Source organism: Melozone crissalis, unplaced genomic scaffold, assembly GCF_028551555.1.
Source record: "Melozone crissalis strain CALT ecotype California unplaced genomic scaffold, PUWL_Pcris_2 ptg000013l_1, whole genome shotgun sequence".
In the NCBI taxonomy this organism is placed as follows: Eukaryota; Metazoa; Chordata; class Aves; order Passeriformes; family Passerellidae; genus Melozone; species Melozone crissalis.
Genome location: NW_026535791.1, coordinates 24,656,211 through 24,673,831, shown reverse-complemented (window position 1 = coordinate 24,673,831; position 17,621 = coordinate 24,656,211). Strand labels below are relative to the sequence as shown.

The 17,621-nt window shown below is 41.9% G+C and overlaps 1 protein-coding gene across 4 annotated transcripts in view; it reads left to right on the top strand.

Moving 5' to 3' along the window:
- Nucleotides 1–237: 237 nt before the first annotated feature.
- DACH1 (dachshund family transcription factor 1) overlaps nt 238–17,621 on the top strand; it is a 351,627-nt gene continuing 334,243 nt past the window's right edge. For all 4 annotated transcript variants that reach the window (XM_054271829.1, XM_054271831.1, XM_054271828.1 and 1 more), the window contains exon 1: nt 238–1,072. In XM_054271829.1, coding sequence (XP_054127804.1) covers nt 333–1,072 — 740 coding nt within the window. In that variant the 5' untranslated portion in view covers nt 238–332. The remainder of the gene's footprint in view (nt 1,073–17,621) is intronic.

Genomic DNA, 17,621 nt, shown 5'->3' with positions numbered 1-17,621 from the left:
TGCTAGAGCAAGGACCACAAAAAGAAACTGCCCTCCCCCTCCCCTCGGCCCCAGCCCCGCCGCCCGGAGCGGACTTCTCCTCCTCCTCCTCCTCCTCCGTCCCCACTTGCGGGACACTTTGTGCGTTCTCTCTCTCACTCTGCCCCCTGCTCTCTCGCTCGCCGCAGCACCTGATCTGGGGTTATCCCCCCCTTCTTCTCCCCCCTCCTCCCTTCTCTCCTTTCCTCTTTTTTTTTTTTTAATAATTTTTTTTTTCATTTTTCCCCTTTCCCCTGTGTGTGTGTGTGGGAACTTTCCCCCCTCCCCCTGCCCCCTCCGCCGTATATGTGACCATGGCCGTACCGGCTGCTTTGATCCCTCCGACCCAGCTGGTCCCCCCTCAGCCTCCGGTCTCAACTTCTGCCGCCTGCACCACCACCACCACCACCTCGTCGTCGGCCACCTCGTCGTCGGCCACCTCCTCTCCGTCTCCGTCCATCGCTCCCCCGCCGGCCGCTTCGGGGACAAACCTATTCCGGCCGGAGCCCATCGCAGCGGCGGCGGCGGCAGCGGCGGCCACAGTCACCTCCACCACCAGCGGCGGCGGCGGTAACGGCAGCGGCGGCGGCAGCGGCGGCGGCAGCCCCAGCCTGGGCACCGGCGGCGGCGGCAGCAGCAGCGGCGGCGGCGGCAGCGGCGGCACCTCCACTCCCAATGCCAGCGCGGCCAGCGCGGCCGGCAGCCTGCCCGGCAAGCCCGTGTACTCGACCCCGTCCCCGGTGGAGAACACCCCCCAGAATAACGAGTGCAAGATGGTGGATCTGAGGGGGGCCAAAGTGGCCTCCTTCACCGTGGAAGGCTGCGAACTCATCTGCCTGCCCCAGGCTTTCGACCTCTTCCTGAAGCACTTGGTGGGGGGCTTGCACACGGTCTACACCAAGCTGAAGCGGCTCGAGATCACGCCCGTGGTCTGCAACGTGGAGCAGGTCCGCATCCTGAGGGGGCTGGGGGCCATCCAGCCCGGGGTCAACCGCTGCAAACTCATCTCCAGGAAGGATTTCGAGACCCTCTACAACGACTGCACCAACGCCAGGTAAGCGCCGCAAGGCACACGCGCGCCCCGCCGGCCCCCCCGCCGCCGCCCCCGTCCCACCCCCGCGCGGTGCGGTCCGGGCGAGCGCCGCGCCGCTTCCCGCTGCCCCCTCCCGCGCTGCCCCGGCACCCAGCCGGCCTTCTCCGCAGCCAGCGGCGCTGCTTCTTGGTGGGACGGAGGGACGGAGGGGGGAAGGGGAAGCCGTGTTCGTGCCCCTCTCCCGCTGCGCCTTGCAAGTGTCGCCCTGTCATTGTCCCCTTCCTTGCCCCCCGGGCCGAGGCGTGCCGGGGGTAGGGGTGGCCGCGGGCAGCGCAGCGCGGGAGCGGAGGGCCGGCGGGGGTGGGAAGGGGGCAGAAAGTGCTTTCTGACCGAACCTCCAGCTGAAGTTTATCCTTGGATGTATCTTTAAAGCGGGCAACCCTGGGAAAAAGCCGCCCGAAGGGTGCTCGGGAGTGGGCGGGGAGCGGTCCTGATGGGGGGACGGCGACATAAACGCTGGGGTGTCGCGTTCCCTGGGATGGGGCGCCGGGCCCATTCCGGGGCGATGGAGGCCGCTTGGCCATCAGCTGCTGTCACACATCCGAGGGGGCACGTGCACTTTTTGTGTAGGGCTCTAAGGCAGTTGCCACATGGCGAACGGGGGAGGTGAAGGCAGGGCGGGAAGACGGCGAGGAGGAGGAGGAGGAGGTGGAGGCAGCTTTTCTGTGGGGCAGTGGGGAGAGATGCCAGGCGGCCGGGCTGGGCTGCTTCCTTGGTGGGGGGGGGGGGGTGTCGGTCCCCGAGGAGCAGGTGCGAGCAGCTCCAGGCCCCCACCAGCCCCCAGAGGAGGAGACGGGGGGCAGCGGGAGCGCGGCAGGGATTTGGCAAGGCTGGATGCTGCTGCCGCGCAGAGTAACGCGGGCGCGGTGGCGGGGCCGGCGCCGGGGGCGGGGAGCGGCGCTGCGGCTGCGGGCCGTGCGGGGCTGTCCCCGTACCCCGCGGGCCGGGGAGGCGAGCCCCAAACTTGCCACAGCCGGGGAGGAGTGTCGGGGGGATAGAAGGAGCTGGCAAAAGGGGAAATTCCTGATGCAATAGCAGCCGCCTTTGCAATGGAGGGCGAAAGCGTGGGGCTGTTATCTCTCAATCTGTAGGTTACAGGGCTGAATCTGCTCGATAAGGAGAAGGGATCGCATAACTGCCGTGACCCCGAGATCAGAGCGGTCGGAAGCGCCTCCAGTTGCCGGGGGCTCTCGCCCTGCCCCAGGCGGGGGCGGGGGGCTCGGGCTGTGCCGCGCTGGAGGGGCGCCGGGAACTTCCCACGGAGGAGGTTGTGGACAAAGTCCCGATGCTACTTTCCGTACACCCAGACAAACAGACCGGGCTCGTTTCACTTTCCCATTGTCAGATTTCAAGGTGCAGCAACAACCAACACGTGGGGAATTAACCCCACGCGATGCCGTGCTCCTGCCCGTCCTGTCCCGTCCCCAATGGCGGGGCGTGTGACATCCCCTCCTCCTTCCCTGCATCCCCCCCGACTCAGCAGAGGGTGCCTGGCAGTCATTAGCATAGAGCCGGGCGAAGCAGAGCACTTACTCTGCGGTAGCAGTTGTTGGATGGATTGTTGAAGTTCCTGAATATTCAGGGCAGCAGGACAAAACAGCCTGGAATAACTTCCAGGCGCTGACATAACTGTAGCTGCTCGGGTAACTCTGCTGTTGTTTCATGTGGAATCAACATGAATATTAATAGCTGCTCTTAGACAATTGTTGGGTTGGGGTTTTTGTGTGTGTGTGTGTCCGTGTGGTGTGTAACTTGCAACAACTCTGTGAGAGTTCCAAGATTTGGTCCTTAAAATAAACTTATGGAAGTTTTACTTTGCCACGGTCATAACCATGTGAATTTTAATTTGAACGTGTAGAATTAAGAAATACAGAAACTTTCTTTTTTTATCGGGGGTGGCTGGGGGCTTATGGAGACACCAATTCCTGGACTTGGCAGGGTTATAAAAGGGTTTGGCAGGCTGGTTGTAACATGGCTTGATTATGTCAACAGCACAGAATCGGCTGTGTTTCAGCTGTTCCTGAGGTCTGCTGTGTTATCATCCAGTGTAGTAGAAATTACAGTAGTGGGTTCAGAAGTGAGTAGGATTTGACCCTTAAAAAGCGTAATTGTAGTAGGCTTACTTATACATCCATTAAGCAAATAAATTAATGGAAAGGATATACAATAGGTATGCAAAATGTATTATTACAGTATAGATGAATAAAGCAAAGTGGGTCAGTGAGTTTTGGTCAAAATGGGAAGATAAATCTGTATTTGCTTTCTGGATTTCCCCTCTAATACATTTAATTCTTCATTCTTTGCAAATTATTTTTAATTATTTCTGACATTACAATAATTATGCAGAGTATTTTGGTCTACTCATTTTAGTGATTTAAGTGACCTTTCCTGACTCCCAGTTACTGCATACTTTAGCTGGGTGATGTCTTTTTGTATCCTGGGTGGGCACTTTACTGTTGAGATGGAAACTGGAAGAACCAACTCCATCCTAGCGGCTAAATTGTTGTACTCATCAGATGCAAAAATTTTGAACCAGCATCTTATCACTGTTATATTTGTCTCGTAATCAGCTGATGCACTCGAGTACGCTAATCCCTTTTTGGAAAGCTTCATCAAGGTTAATATGTTATTTAATCAAAAAAGGCATCCAAATAAAGCCATTACTTTGTTGTTCTTTAAATGGATTGAATCGTTAGTTGCCAGTTGCTGTGGAAATAATTTGCAATAACTTATTTTGAGACGGAAAAGTTTTAGATGTGTTTCACCAAAATGATACATTTTAACTGTGATATTGCTATTTAAAAAATCAATAAAACAAAAATCAATAAAACACCAAGGGATTTTCTATTGAATGCTTAATGTGGAGGTCTGTAAAGTGAATTGGTTTCTGTGTTTATTTGTGATACTACTAATAATAACATGATACTAAAGGACCTTTTTCTAAATTAGGCTTGTGTATCAGTTCACTGGAAAAATAAGCTTCCGTTATGGAAGATGACTTTTCTTTTCTGGTCATACTGACCTTTGCTTTTATTTTCCTCATAAAAAGCATTGGCTGCCAAACAGAAATCCAGGAAATAGCAAACTGTGCATTTAGCTTACATTCCGATTAAACGGTTTGACATTAATGGGATGCTAGAAAGCCATATGCCAAACAAATAGGGGAAGGATAAAGGCAAAACATGGAAAATATTTAGAGCTACTAGATGCCAATCGAGTCAGGTTTCTTGAATGTGTGGGTGAAGGAGAGTAGCGAACTGTGCACTGGATGTCACCTGCCTAGGATTAATGACCTGGAAGCTATTGATCTCAGATTGTTTCTGGTCTCTTGTGTTTTGAGCACTTGTTGTGGAATTTTGCCATGCTGGATCCCTTTCTAGAGTTTTCCCATAGACGTGGGCTGGCTTTGGATCGTGCCCACCCGAGTAAAGGCTAAAAGCGTGCGCTTTCTTCTGACCTCCCTTCTGTGACCAGGACATGTTAATCTTTTCTGACATTTGAAGATGATTTTGAATGAGTTCATTGACATTCATACTTAAATTGGGGAATTATTTGCAGCCTTTGGAAGCTATTTACAATTTTTGGAAAACAACCTAATTGATTTTTAAATGTAAAGGGGAAAGATGCTGAGCATGAAACAATTCCCTTCAAAGCCCATCTTACACGGCAGTTATTCAGTCCCTCTTTCCTAGCTTCTGCTTCTCTCAAATTATGTGGACCTAGCATATCCTTGTTTACTGAATACTGCTCACTTGCATAGCTTTTTTTTTTCCCCTGTTTGTATTAATGTATTAATTAAAGGAGTATCTCACCCAGGTAGGTTAGTACAGATTACAGATACTTTAAATGAACAGGTCAGCAAGTGCAGCTGGAAGGAATGTCAAATATATAGTACCTGTGGTTTATATTGATGACCTTCCTTCTTGCTACAGATTATTAAAATATAATCAGCAGAAATGTGGAAGGCTTTACAAGCAAAGATGACTTCTGGAAGGGCAGAAGATAAATTATAGTAACTATGAAGAAGGAGTAAAAGGTGTGGAAGTGGTTTCCTTAGACTTAAATAAAATAAAAGACTCCAGTTTCTCATAATAACGGTACTTTAATATCTATCTTACATTTTGCATTTAATGGTAAATATTGTAGTTTAAAAGCTGGGATCCTTGGCCCGTACTTACTGCAACAGGACGGAACTATTTATCCCTTTAATCTGATACTTCAGTCGCTGGCAGGAGCAGGGTATCTGATACTTTGGAAGGGAGCACTTCGCTGGGAACGCTGGCTGCCTGTCGAGAAGTGCTGCCGACGCTGTTGAGGGCCTGCTAGTGATGGGCAGGGGGACATTTTTTTCCCTGATTGCTTCACATAATCTTCCTCAAGGATTCAATTTGATTACCTCCTCCTTTATCTCATAGCTATGAATATTGGTAAAATTTTGTGTATTTTTTTTTGTTTCTTTGTAATTAAGAAATCTTTCTTGGCAGATGTAGTTTATGTAAAAAAGCTTAGTTTTACTGTCAGGTCAGAATCAACTTTACTTGCAGGAAAGGGCTATGTGGATAGCTGTGTTATTTCCTCAGACCACTGCCACGTCTGTTAAAATGCTCGGTTCAGTCTCAGGCTTCTGGGCTCTTTCTGGAGCCACAGGCTGGGCTTGCTGAGCCCCCTGGGCACATGGAGCAAGTGCCCAAGTGTGTCCCTATGGGCTGTGTTGGGAGGCTGCTGCGCCCACCCAGGGCTTCTTCTCTGCCCCTCCTCAGCGTTGTAAACCAAAATGCGCTCAGAACACTCTTATTTACAAGTTGTCCTGCTTGATGTGCTGTAATCCGGAGTGGGTTCCGAATGTTTGTTGGAAACACTAATCTTGTTTGACTGCCATATAGTATTTCTTCTCTTTTCCCCTGTTCCTAGATCATTCCAGATGCCTGTTTCTGCCCATCTCTGTGACTGGTCATCTAAAGTGAATTGCATACGAAGCAGAGAATTTTCATACCCTGCATTGAATTTCAATATTTTCCTTTTGAACTACCTAATCAATACATTAAATTGTTACTACAATCCCTGCTGGTCTGGTACAAGTAAGCCTCTTTTTCACCATTGCCAGTGTTGCCTAGCCATGGAGGAGCTTTACAAGTTTAGCTGTAAAAATTCATTAATGGCTGTAGGATAGCAGAGAGTAGTTAGAAACTGCAGACTTTTATCTAAATTGTATGAGCCAGTGAAACAAGAGTCCAAAACAACCATGATGCCTGTCTGGTTTTAAGCAACAGGACTGGGTTTAGATCCTCTTTGTTCTTTTATAAGTTAAATATGTTTTGTTTTAAAAATAACATTTGGGGCATCTGCTTTGCATTATGAGTTAATTCCATTCATTGTTTGAAAATAGTGATTAACCTTTTGCAAATTATATACTGCACATGAACAGTAATTTTTTCAATAATCTTTAAATGTGCATGCTGTAACAGCGCCATAATGTGGACTGACATAATAGGAATTGACAGTAAATTTTTAGTTGCCTAAATACGTATTTAAACGATACAGCTGAAGAGTCATCTGCAAAAAGCTATTATGATCCAGAGAGTTAATTCATATATAGATAATTTCTCCAGTGTGAATTAAGGAAGAATTTTTCTTTTTCCATTATAATTTAAATTATTTTCAAAAATCCTGAAATATAAACCAAAAATCTTTATATTTAGAATCAGGATATGTCTATGACTTGAAATAATAAAATCCAGTTTGCTTTGGGGAATAACTTTATTCTTAACCCACTATGTTCTACTTATTTATCTGATACTGTGCTCAGCCTGGGGCATCTCCTAACAAGTGCTGATGTTTCATTTCACAGGCATTGCAGAATATTCAACTGTAATCGACAGAATGTGGAATATTAGCATTGAGTATTAATAACTGCAAACTGTTTTAAACTTTTTTGGTTTTTTTTTTGTTTTTTTTTAATGGAACAAAAGGAAAAAAGATGATAGTATATTTTCCATAGCATTAAGTAGAAAAATACTGTCCCTCGGTTTCATCAGAGGAGGGATCAGTTTTTGACCATCCAGTTACATCCCAATTTGGAATTTTCCGCTCTAAGTCACTCACAGTGATTAGCTGAGATAACTCTGAAAATACTGAAAACTTGCTTTCTCCTCCGTGAATTTCTGTACATCTCTTTTAGAGATGGGGTATTTAACCAAGCAGACCCTGAGCAATAGTTCAGGATACGTCCACCAAAACTGATGAAAGTGCTTGCATGAGGAAACTGCTTGCGACTGAGGAAATGGATCACAAAATGTATTTTAGTTCACCTTGCTTTAAACAATGTTTTGTGATAATTGCTTTTAGGGTGAACATCCTCCTATGGCAGGTGGATAAATATACACAATGCAGTTTGCAGAATTGAATGGAAAGATCTTCTAAATCGTGGGTATCAAAACATATTACTAGTTATAGGCAGAAACTTTCTGAAATATGCTTTTTTTTTGTTAGTGTTCATGAAATTATGTTTCTGATACAATATAATATTCCAAAATTTTTATAGTGCACTCCTGAGAATGCTTGTGTGGGTAACACTTAACGTAACTTTCTGTTCATTTATCTGTTTAAAGGTACCCTGTTCACTCCAAAACTAATTTATTTTAGATACTTTCTTTGCATCCCACTTAATTTGCATCTTCATCATGAAGAAGAAAGGTATTTCAGTATGAAAAAGTATATTTTCTGTTACAAATATTGAACAGTGGGATTTTATGGCCATTGAAAGGCTGAAATTAGCCATAGTCCAGGAACAATGGAGCAGGTGCAATTAAAATTTGCCGGTGCATCTTGCCCCACCAACCGGATTTTTTTCCATTAAAATAAGTAGATGTTTTGGTAACGAAATTTTATTCATCCTTATAATTTATAGAATTAATCTCTGAATTGGCCACATGACTGAATTATGCCTAAATCTCTTTTGATCTGAAAAAGCTCAGGTTCAAGCAGAGCTTTCAGACTGATTTTCTTATTCGCATTTTAATTTTATGTGATTCTAAATATACTGAAAAAAGTGCACCTTAGCTGTTAAGACGTATTTTTTTACATTCATTTTGTTCCTTAGATTGCATGAGTGAATGAGAGGGCACAGTAGGTGTGCATACAGATTACCTGACTGACAAAATAACAAGAGTTACATACTGGTGTTGGATGGGGAGAAGGAGAAGAATGGGAGTACGTGGGACTGCTGCACATGCTTTAGCATAATTGACAGCTGAAATATACTTGTAATGTTACGATGCCATGATTGAAGTTCATAACTCTGAATGTTCCTGTTAGAGCACTTGTTAACCATGCTGTACTGAGAACAGATAATAGGTATTTTACATTTGGAGTACAAGTTGTTGTTTGGGACATGTCTCTCAGCATGTGCTTGTATTTACAAACTGTTGTACAATAGAAACTATTTCTGAATTTTACATCTGGGAAATGTTTTACTTTTTCATTTTACATGAAATGATTGTAAGGAATCAAAAAGAAAGTTATGTAAAGCAAAATATAAAGGAAACAGGTAATATGTCATATTACTATTTAATAACATCTTTTGTAACCTTGATTTCATGTTATTCTCATACTTACTAATGATTTTTTTTTTAAGAGCTGGATCATGATTTTATATATGGGAACCAAAAACCTCCACTTTCTGGTACTAGATATTATATTTTTTAGAGAAGTACAAACAGTGGGTTACAGTTTTGTACAGTTTTGTACAGTTTGTATAGTTTTGTGATAAACCTAGTCAGGGTTTATTGATAGTTTGAGCATTCCTTAAAAAAACCCCATTACTAAAGCTATTATTTTTTAATTATTCTTTTTCTAAATGTGGTAAAAATATAAACTTAATACTTTAATTGGTTTTATATGAAGTTTTAATGGATGACAATGTTATTTGTCTTTATGAAGCATATAATTTGTTTCCAGTCTCTTGGCCTGCTGTAAAAACCTTTCTGTGTTGGACAAGGTCACCTGTAGGACTTAATTATTGACATTAAAAAAACAGTGCTGTGGTTTCAAACCATATGTGTAACTTCAAAAATGCAGATACTACTGTTACTTTCAATAGCCTACATGTATCTTTTAAACCAAGCATATGCAAAATATATTTGGAAGTGCTATAAAAGAATCAGTTGACATCTTAGGTAGGAAGCTGGATTGCTGTATACTTTCTTGCATTAGCAGGGACAGTTTGAAAACATTGGAAAAATCCTTGAGATTTAGTGTCCTGTAAATTAACTCTTGTTGCATAAAATGGATTAATGATGCATTTTTTAATGCATCATGCATTTAATGCAATCTTAGTGGTTTTGTGAGCATTTTTCCTATTAATTAATTTCAGCAAGTCAGTCAACATCTTTGCAGGAATGAGTACCAGAATTTGGTATAACCTGTGGCTTCATACCCTCTGCTGGGATTTTTTATATTCACTTTTGTAGTATGGATGCAGCCTGTCCCTTCTTGAAGGGAATACATGCTCCCAAAATACGTGCCGTAGTTGTCACTTTTCACATTCTAGTGCTGATTCTCACTGGTAGTTTGCTGGGAAGGAAGCGAAACCAATTTTCAATTATCCTCTGTTTCCTTAACAGTAATTTACTGCATGGGGGGAAGAAAATACCTCAGGTGGTATTAAATATATAATAAGGACTAACACAAGTGAAAAGTCATATGTTCTCTTTTTTTTTTAATACATCTTACCTTGTTAGAACAGTTAGTACAATATAGGTGAATATTTTTTTTTATTTCTCTGTGTCTGTATCTACCAGTAAAGCCTAATTTCATGATTCTGGTGCAAGTTACGCTGCCTATTTTTCCAATACAAGGCAGGATTGCTTGGTTTTGGTTTTGGTTTTGGTTTTGGTTTTAGTTTGTTACAGATTTTTTTTAAGCTGATACTCATAGTTTTTAATGGGCCAGGTTAAAAAAATAAACATTAAATGGTAATAAGATGTTTTGTCTTACATTACTGGGCATTATAGATGGTTTCTGATTCTACTCATTCCCTTTGAAATGAATTTGCTGCTGAAATATGATGTTAAAATTGACAGTAACAGGAAAAGAAGCTCCTGCTACAATAATTTACTATTTAACGTATAGCTGTGTATAAAATACAGTTTTGAGAAACTATGAGACAAATGTATTAGAAATACTAATTCACCAGCATGTAGCTGTTTCAGGAGCATGCATGCAAATCATGTAAGAGAGGAGCCATAGCAATTCCTGGGGAGGGCATCAGTGAGGTTTTTAGGCAACACATTTGGGGATAGCCACAGCTGTTGGGTTGGCTTGAGGCCACCTCAAGGTACAACAGGTGGGACATTGCTAAGAATTAATAAACTTTCAACAAATTTTATTGTACAGAGCTTATGTGGCACCATGTCAATAGAGTGGTGGAAAGGGTGGATTTTATCTTTAGAAGGAGCAGCCACCACCAGAGTTTGTGCATGTCAGATTTACACACTAAGAAGTTGGCTCAAACAACCTAAATTTCTTTGTTATCCTTCCTTTGCTCTTTGAATCTCTTTAGTTGACCCAGATGTGTGGTTCCACACAGAGAGATTTGTAGCTGAGTGGTCAGACTCAACCCACTATCATTGCAGCCTCATTGCAATAGGAGTTGGCCACGGTGGATGTGGTGTTAAACAGAATAATTTCAGGTTGTTCCCGAAGGAGTTCCTGAAGGAGTTTCTTCCACCACCTTCAGCTCTCTGCTGCTGAGCCTGTACTATTGTGGGTCTGCCAAGCAGAGGTTTCATCTTTTCTGGTGACCCCCTTCTGTGATTTTGTCTCATTGAGTCTTATTTTACGTGTCTTAAATTAGGACAATACAGTGATATCATGAGAAGTAATAAAATAATAGTTATGAAATGCATGTATTCAGAAATATTCTGAGGTATGACTACATGACTAGAGAACTTTCTGACATTTAAGGAAAGAAGAACGTCCTTAGTCAAAACTGCTGGCATTGTTATGTGGTAAGTTTGTCTGCTCTTTGGTGTGCCAGCTGATGAGAGAAAAGGAATTTTTTTAGAGGTGAAAAATGCAGAGCCAACTAGTTCTAAATACTGTTCTGTGAAGTTGTGTTTCACTCCTACAAGTAGTTTTCTGTGTGGAAGGTGTGCTCTGAACAGGATGGGTCTGTCTTTTCAGTTTGACTAATCACTTCCTTTCAGAAATCCAGAACGCATGCAGATTTGAACTTGTAGCCAGGAAAAAGTGCTGCCATGCTTCAAATTGCCAAAGGACCTCCGGGGACAGAAACTTGACCTGGTTTTATGAAACCATAGAATTACATTTATACAAGTTACCCCATGGGAAAAGAATGAACTGATCCCAATTCATTTCTAAATTCTGGGGCCTTACGGGTCACATTTGAATTTTCTCCTACACCTGTTTTTCTAAATTTTTCTGAGGACGTTTTCAGAAACTTACTTTACATTAGGTATGGGTCAATTGCCTAATATTTAACAGTTCACTATTCTAATTCTTTAAAATGTCTAATGGTTTCTCAATATAATTAAGCTGCAAAAAGTTTAAATTATAGAATTTGTTTGGTATTGACTAAATCCTCAAGCTGTGAACTCTCCTCTTGATTTAGTAACTCAGGCTTTGTTTTCCTGTGTGTGAAAAAGAGGAGGCAGTGACTGGAGTCAGTACATGGTGTGTGGGCCATAGAGAAGAGAGCAGCTCTGCACATTTTGGGTTACTCACCTGGAATGTGAGACACTGTGGCTCTAAAGGTTCTAAAGGGATTACCAATGAGACAGTTCACAAGAAGGCCCCCAAGACACCATTCTTCCTTTCTCCTTCCCTTACTTGGACTAAAAACTCGGGATTTGGGAAAACGTGGTTCGTCTTGCCTCATCTTGGAATCAATTGAAATAATGAGTAATAATAATGCTCCCATGGCATTCCTCCTTCAGTTCTTTGGTTTGAGCTGGGAGCCTAAATACCCCAGGGTGAGTGCTTACCTCTCTCGGGTGAGGTGGTGTGGTATTTACACTGTCCAAGTGTTCCTGCTGGTGTATTGCCAGGTTGGACTATGCCAGCTAAGTTGAAATAGTGGGCCCTAAGGACATGGAAGGGTTCCTTAGTTCAAACATTTAGAGGGTTATATTAAAATTAGAATTAGCTTGCATTTTGATTTATTTAACAAACTAAGTGAGTGTTCTGTTCAGCTTAAGTTTGCCTCAGCAATTACTATCCCACAGAGGCTCTTCAAACCTTCCAGGCTTTGCTTTCACCTTCTTTTCTAATTCTCAGTCAGTCTTTCCAATCCTTGATATATATTTTCAGTGCTGAAATTGGCATTAAACTGCCTGCATAAGTCTACCTCTTCCTAGTGAATGAATGACAAATTTGGGTACTACTAATCTAGTATAGATGCTTTTGTCTTTAGTGCCATCTTAGCACTCCAATTGACTGAACAGTTCAGCTGGTGATCCCTGGCTGTAGGCTTTCATTTTGTCAGTGTGGATGTGGCCGAGGGAGCTAGTTCTGAGTTTGTAGGCCCTTTTTTGGCTTGGGCAAAAGGGATTGGTAGGTGACAAACGGATATAAGGGTGTTACCAAGACAAGCAGGAAGATGTTTATTTACTCTGGTTGTTCGTTTTTCATACCAGTGAATTTTTCTGTGCAGTTTGCGTTGAGCCATTCATGACTTTGCCAGTCCGGATAATTGAACTGTTTCATGAGGTATCATTGTAGGGACCTTATCAAAGACTTGCTCTTGTTTTGACTGGCAAAGCGAAAGGCAGGTCTTCTAAATGGTGATTACTTTTCACCATTATGCATTTATTATAAATGTCTACATTGTGTCCCATCAACAGGTTTGACTACTATGTGGTGCTGATATCCTAAGTGGGTACAGTGAGGGATATTTTTTTCCAAGACACAGCAAATGGTATTGTTCCCACATGACTTTTAATGGAAGGTAGAGAGGTCCAGTTACAATTAGGGGCTTAAACAGTTTTCTTATTTGCTTGGCTTTTCCTTTGTAGTTCTGTTGTTCTTAAGTTGTGTAGAAGATTTTTTTGAATTTTACTATATCCAGAGTAAGTTTAGATCAGACTAGGCTTTTGGCCTATCAATAAAATGTTTTGGCTGCTTTCTGATTTTGGTAGTAAATGAGGGAAATTAAATTAAATTTAAGATCACCTATAGGTGGCAATAAATTCTTCCAACGTGATTGAAATGTTTGTCTTAAATTCTCTTTGCATCTAAACTAGAGAGAAAAAAAAATCCCTGTTATCTTTTTGATCATAGAACAGCAACTCAAAATGAAGGAACAAATTCTGATCTTTAAAAACTCAAGCTCTTCCTTTCTCTTTCCTCTTCTCCTGGTTACTTTCTTCTCCTCACACACCTGTCTGAATTTGGAAAGAAAAAAGAAGATGAAAATTTACAGTTCTTCATGGAAGCTATTTTATGAGGCACTGTGAAAACTTCAGATACAGAGGATGCTTAGTGGGAGCAGTTGCTAACCCTAGCAGTAGGGACAGGAGCCCTGAGGCTATGGGGCTGGGAACATGCTGAAGAGTAGCATGGTGAAGAGGCAGAAGTGAAAGGCTGGTTGACAGCATGTTAAAGCAAATTTATCCGGTGTTGCTGTCACATGCGGCCTTATGAGTTTACATATGTATGATCAAATTTTCAGTCTTTGGATCACAACTGTGTCCTTTCTCTTCGCTAAGCAGGGCTATGTTTAGAGTAGTGCCTGGGAAAGCAAGCAAGAGGAAATAAGCTTTACCATAGATTTTGATGTTGGGCGAGATTCTTGTGGCAGAGATGTTAAATGGGAATGAAAAATTTGTCATTTTTAGTAATACGCTTAATCTGAAAATTCTTACCTATGCTTTGTATGGTTCTAAGTTTATTTCAGAAGTATACTGCTGTAATTCCTGTTTCTTCCTATTTTTCCATATCCCACATGCAGCAATGAATGTAGTCACTATGCTATTGGGCTGTACATAGAAGTCTTAATCCTGCAAGCAGGAAGCTTTGTTTTGTGTAAGGGGTCCTGTTGCCTATAGCATCTCAGTTGGATGGTTTAAAGTAATAAAATTCTGCAGTTCCTTAAATATTATGAGTATTGCTACTCAGATAGCAATAGCAGACAGCTTAGCTAGTCGAGTTTTCATAAGGTGGAATTTCACAGACAGCGGCAACCAAGTGTGGGAGCGATCAAAGAACATTATTTGTAATCAAAATGTGAGTTAGGTGTTACAGAACAACTGGTGGGTGCTTGTGTGCATGTGAAATTTGCTTACACGAATAATCCCATTGATTTAAATGAGAGCATTCAAGTGACGAAAACAGGTTCAACGTGAGAATGTTTAGAAGACGGTGACCTCAGAAGCGAGCAGTCGTCTTTGGAAGCATTCAAAGGGGGGTTGTTAAAACTTAAAGCTGAGAGTTGGCGTTTGAAGGCAGAAGCAGCTCGAGAGGTGTTGGGGGAGCTCACCTGCCAGATAATAATGCGTTTTAATGATGCTGGTTAACTCCGCATCAACTTTCTCATACTCTTTTTTGGGGGGTATGGGGGAAGGGATGGGAAGGAGGGCGAGAGAGGGACGGTGACAGCAAGGCTGTTTGTTTTTCTCGAAAGTTGTTTGTGATTTCAGGTACTCATGGGAAATCTCTTGATCAGATTCACATCTGTTCCTGTCAAAGTGGGTGCTAAGATACCGGTCACCCAGCAACCATGTCCAAGAGGGAATTGGGCCGATAATAACTTCAAAAAGGAATGACAGATGCTAGATTAGGATGAAAGACAAAACGCATGAAAAATGAGCTTGTTAGAATAAAAAAATTGTTCAAGCACCTTCATGCAAATTAAATGAATATTGAACATTTGCATGCAGTAATTTCTACTTTTTCTGTTGATTGAGAAGAAATAAAGATGGTACATATAAAAACATAAATGCAATTTTTTTTTTTTTGCACCAATTAACATACAAAGCAGTATCTTTCTTCTAAAAATGAGATTAGCCACCTGGGTGCTTGGCTGTATCCCACATATGTCACAACATTTTTGTAATGTGTATGCTTCTGTTGAAGAAACACCTTATCTAATTCTCTGTAGCAAAACAAACAAGGAAGAAACCTTATATTAATTTTAAAATACTTTCGGTTAGCATCGTTCCATTTTTTTTCAGCTGCGGTTTTCAGAGCTGAATTATTTCCTGCTGTCCTTGAATTCAATCGGTATAATGTGCATTAATAAAAGATCACATAAGATGAGTTCAGACCAAATGCTAAGGTTTCCTATTGACTGGTCAAACAATACATATTTTAAAACACCATGTCTGTCAGAGTAACATGAAGAAGAAATAGTCACTTTTCCATGCCTATGCATTAAGATAATTTAAATAATCTAACAGTTTTATTATTGAAATGTTCATATAACAATCAGAATTTGGAAAAGAATGATAAAATGTTCTGATTGAGAAAGGACTCTCTGTCTTGGTTTAGCAATGTCTAATGTGGTCACGTACAGAAATTGATTTTCTTCAGAAATTAATTAATTTTTCATATCGCCCTAAGCTGCAGTTAAAAAGAGTGCATACTTGTCTGTTTTTTCCAGAAATATTGCCTAATCATATTAATACCATTGCCCCAAGGATGAAAAGATAATTGTACAAATGCATTTGGAAATATGTATCACTGAGTATTTATGATTAAATTATGCAAATGACCCAGCTCTCATCCTTTCCAGACCCAGATTGTCTAATTAGGATTGATATGCTGAATAGATGTTCCAGAATTTGAATACAAGCATGTCCAAAGAGCAGAAAATTGGAAATGACAAGGCTGAAATGCTAAGAAAAGTGTCTTTCCCTTTTATACTTTACTAATGTGGTGTTAGCAGTTGCAGTTTTTCCTTTGGCTATATTGTGTGACTCATGTGTCCTACAAGAAATAAGTCAGGAAAGAAAAATCAACTTTCATAAATAGCTTTACTTTGCTCTGGACTTACTTTTCTTTAAAAGTCTGTTAGCAGTTCCTCTCCCCTTTAAAGCTTTGTATCCTTCATGTTAAAATAATGATGTATTCCACATAAATTACTTCTTAATTTGGAGCACTGTTGTCTGTAGCTTGTCTCCAGCTGCCAGCTGCCAGTGCTAGATATTTAGCTCGTCAGCTTCTCATATATTCAGATGAGATTTACACACCTAACAATTTTAAGTTTGGTGAGGGTTTTTTTTTTGGGGCGGGGGGGGGTTCTTATTTTATTTGAATTCACTATTCCTTAATGTAATTACCTCTTTTTTTTACTATTTTAAAGAAGGGAATTGATATCTCATTAAGCTTGTTTGTAGACATTCTGAGTTGGAATAATAACTATCAGCAGTCTACAGCATTTAAATCCTTCTTCTTTAGTGGACTGTTTGTTCATTTATCTCTTGGGAAGCTGGGAGAAGAGCCTGGTGAGGAGCAAGGAGGAGTAGTGAACTGTCAGTACTTCAGCCATTGTTAGCAGCAGGAGTCGCTCCCTCTGAACTCTGTTGGCTCCTGCTACCCATCTGCGGGATGATGGATTGCTATGTTTAATACATTTCAGCTTTTGTCTGTCATAGTGTGGATAGACAGCGCTATCAATTATTTCAGCAGTGATTAGAGCGCTGGTTGTACCCACTGCTATTGGGCAGCACCTCCCAGGAATGTCTGATGTGGGAACTCCTTGGTACTCTCCCCACGCAGATGACTTGCTCGGCTAACTTTGAGGTGGTTTCAAACACCTACTAAAGACTGCTGGGAATTGCTAAATCCTCACAGCCGCCCTGAAACAAAATTCAGACACCCCTGCAAATAGTCTGGTACCAGCCTAACCCAGAGAAAAATGTGTTGTGCTTTCCATAGGTGGGGATGGGAGCAGGGGTGAATTTGGGGGTGTGATGTCAGCGATCCAGTGTGTGTGGCTACTGGTGATGCGGGCGGGGTGCGAGGACTGTGCTGAAGCAATGAGACACGACATGACATGTGTCATACGAGGATTTGCTGAGCCCTGGGTGCTTTGTGATTCACGAGTCCACAGGCTGAATGATTTCAGCCACCAGAGAAGTCGCTGTACACCAGCACAACATATGCCCTGGAGTATCTTCTAATAATTATAAAATGTTGCAGTAGACATATAAATTGGAAAAAAAGAAGATAATCGTGTTATGGACATTACTTTAGACAAGTGGATGTATATTGTTTTCATTATTATCATGTTAATTTTCCACTCTTAGAGAAAAGTATTATTTAAAATCTTGCGTGAAACGGTATTGTATTAGAAACAAAAATATAACTATGCAAACTAAAGCATATAATACTAGCTTTAAAAGATGCTTGACCCAGTTTTCTTGATTTGGACCATTGCCCACCATGACAAGCCAGGCTGAGGATAACTTTCACTTCATTTTGAACTGAGGGAGGAAGGGAAGCTAAATCAGAAGATATTAATCATCCTTGATTTAGTTTTCTTAGCAGAGAA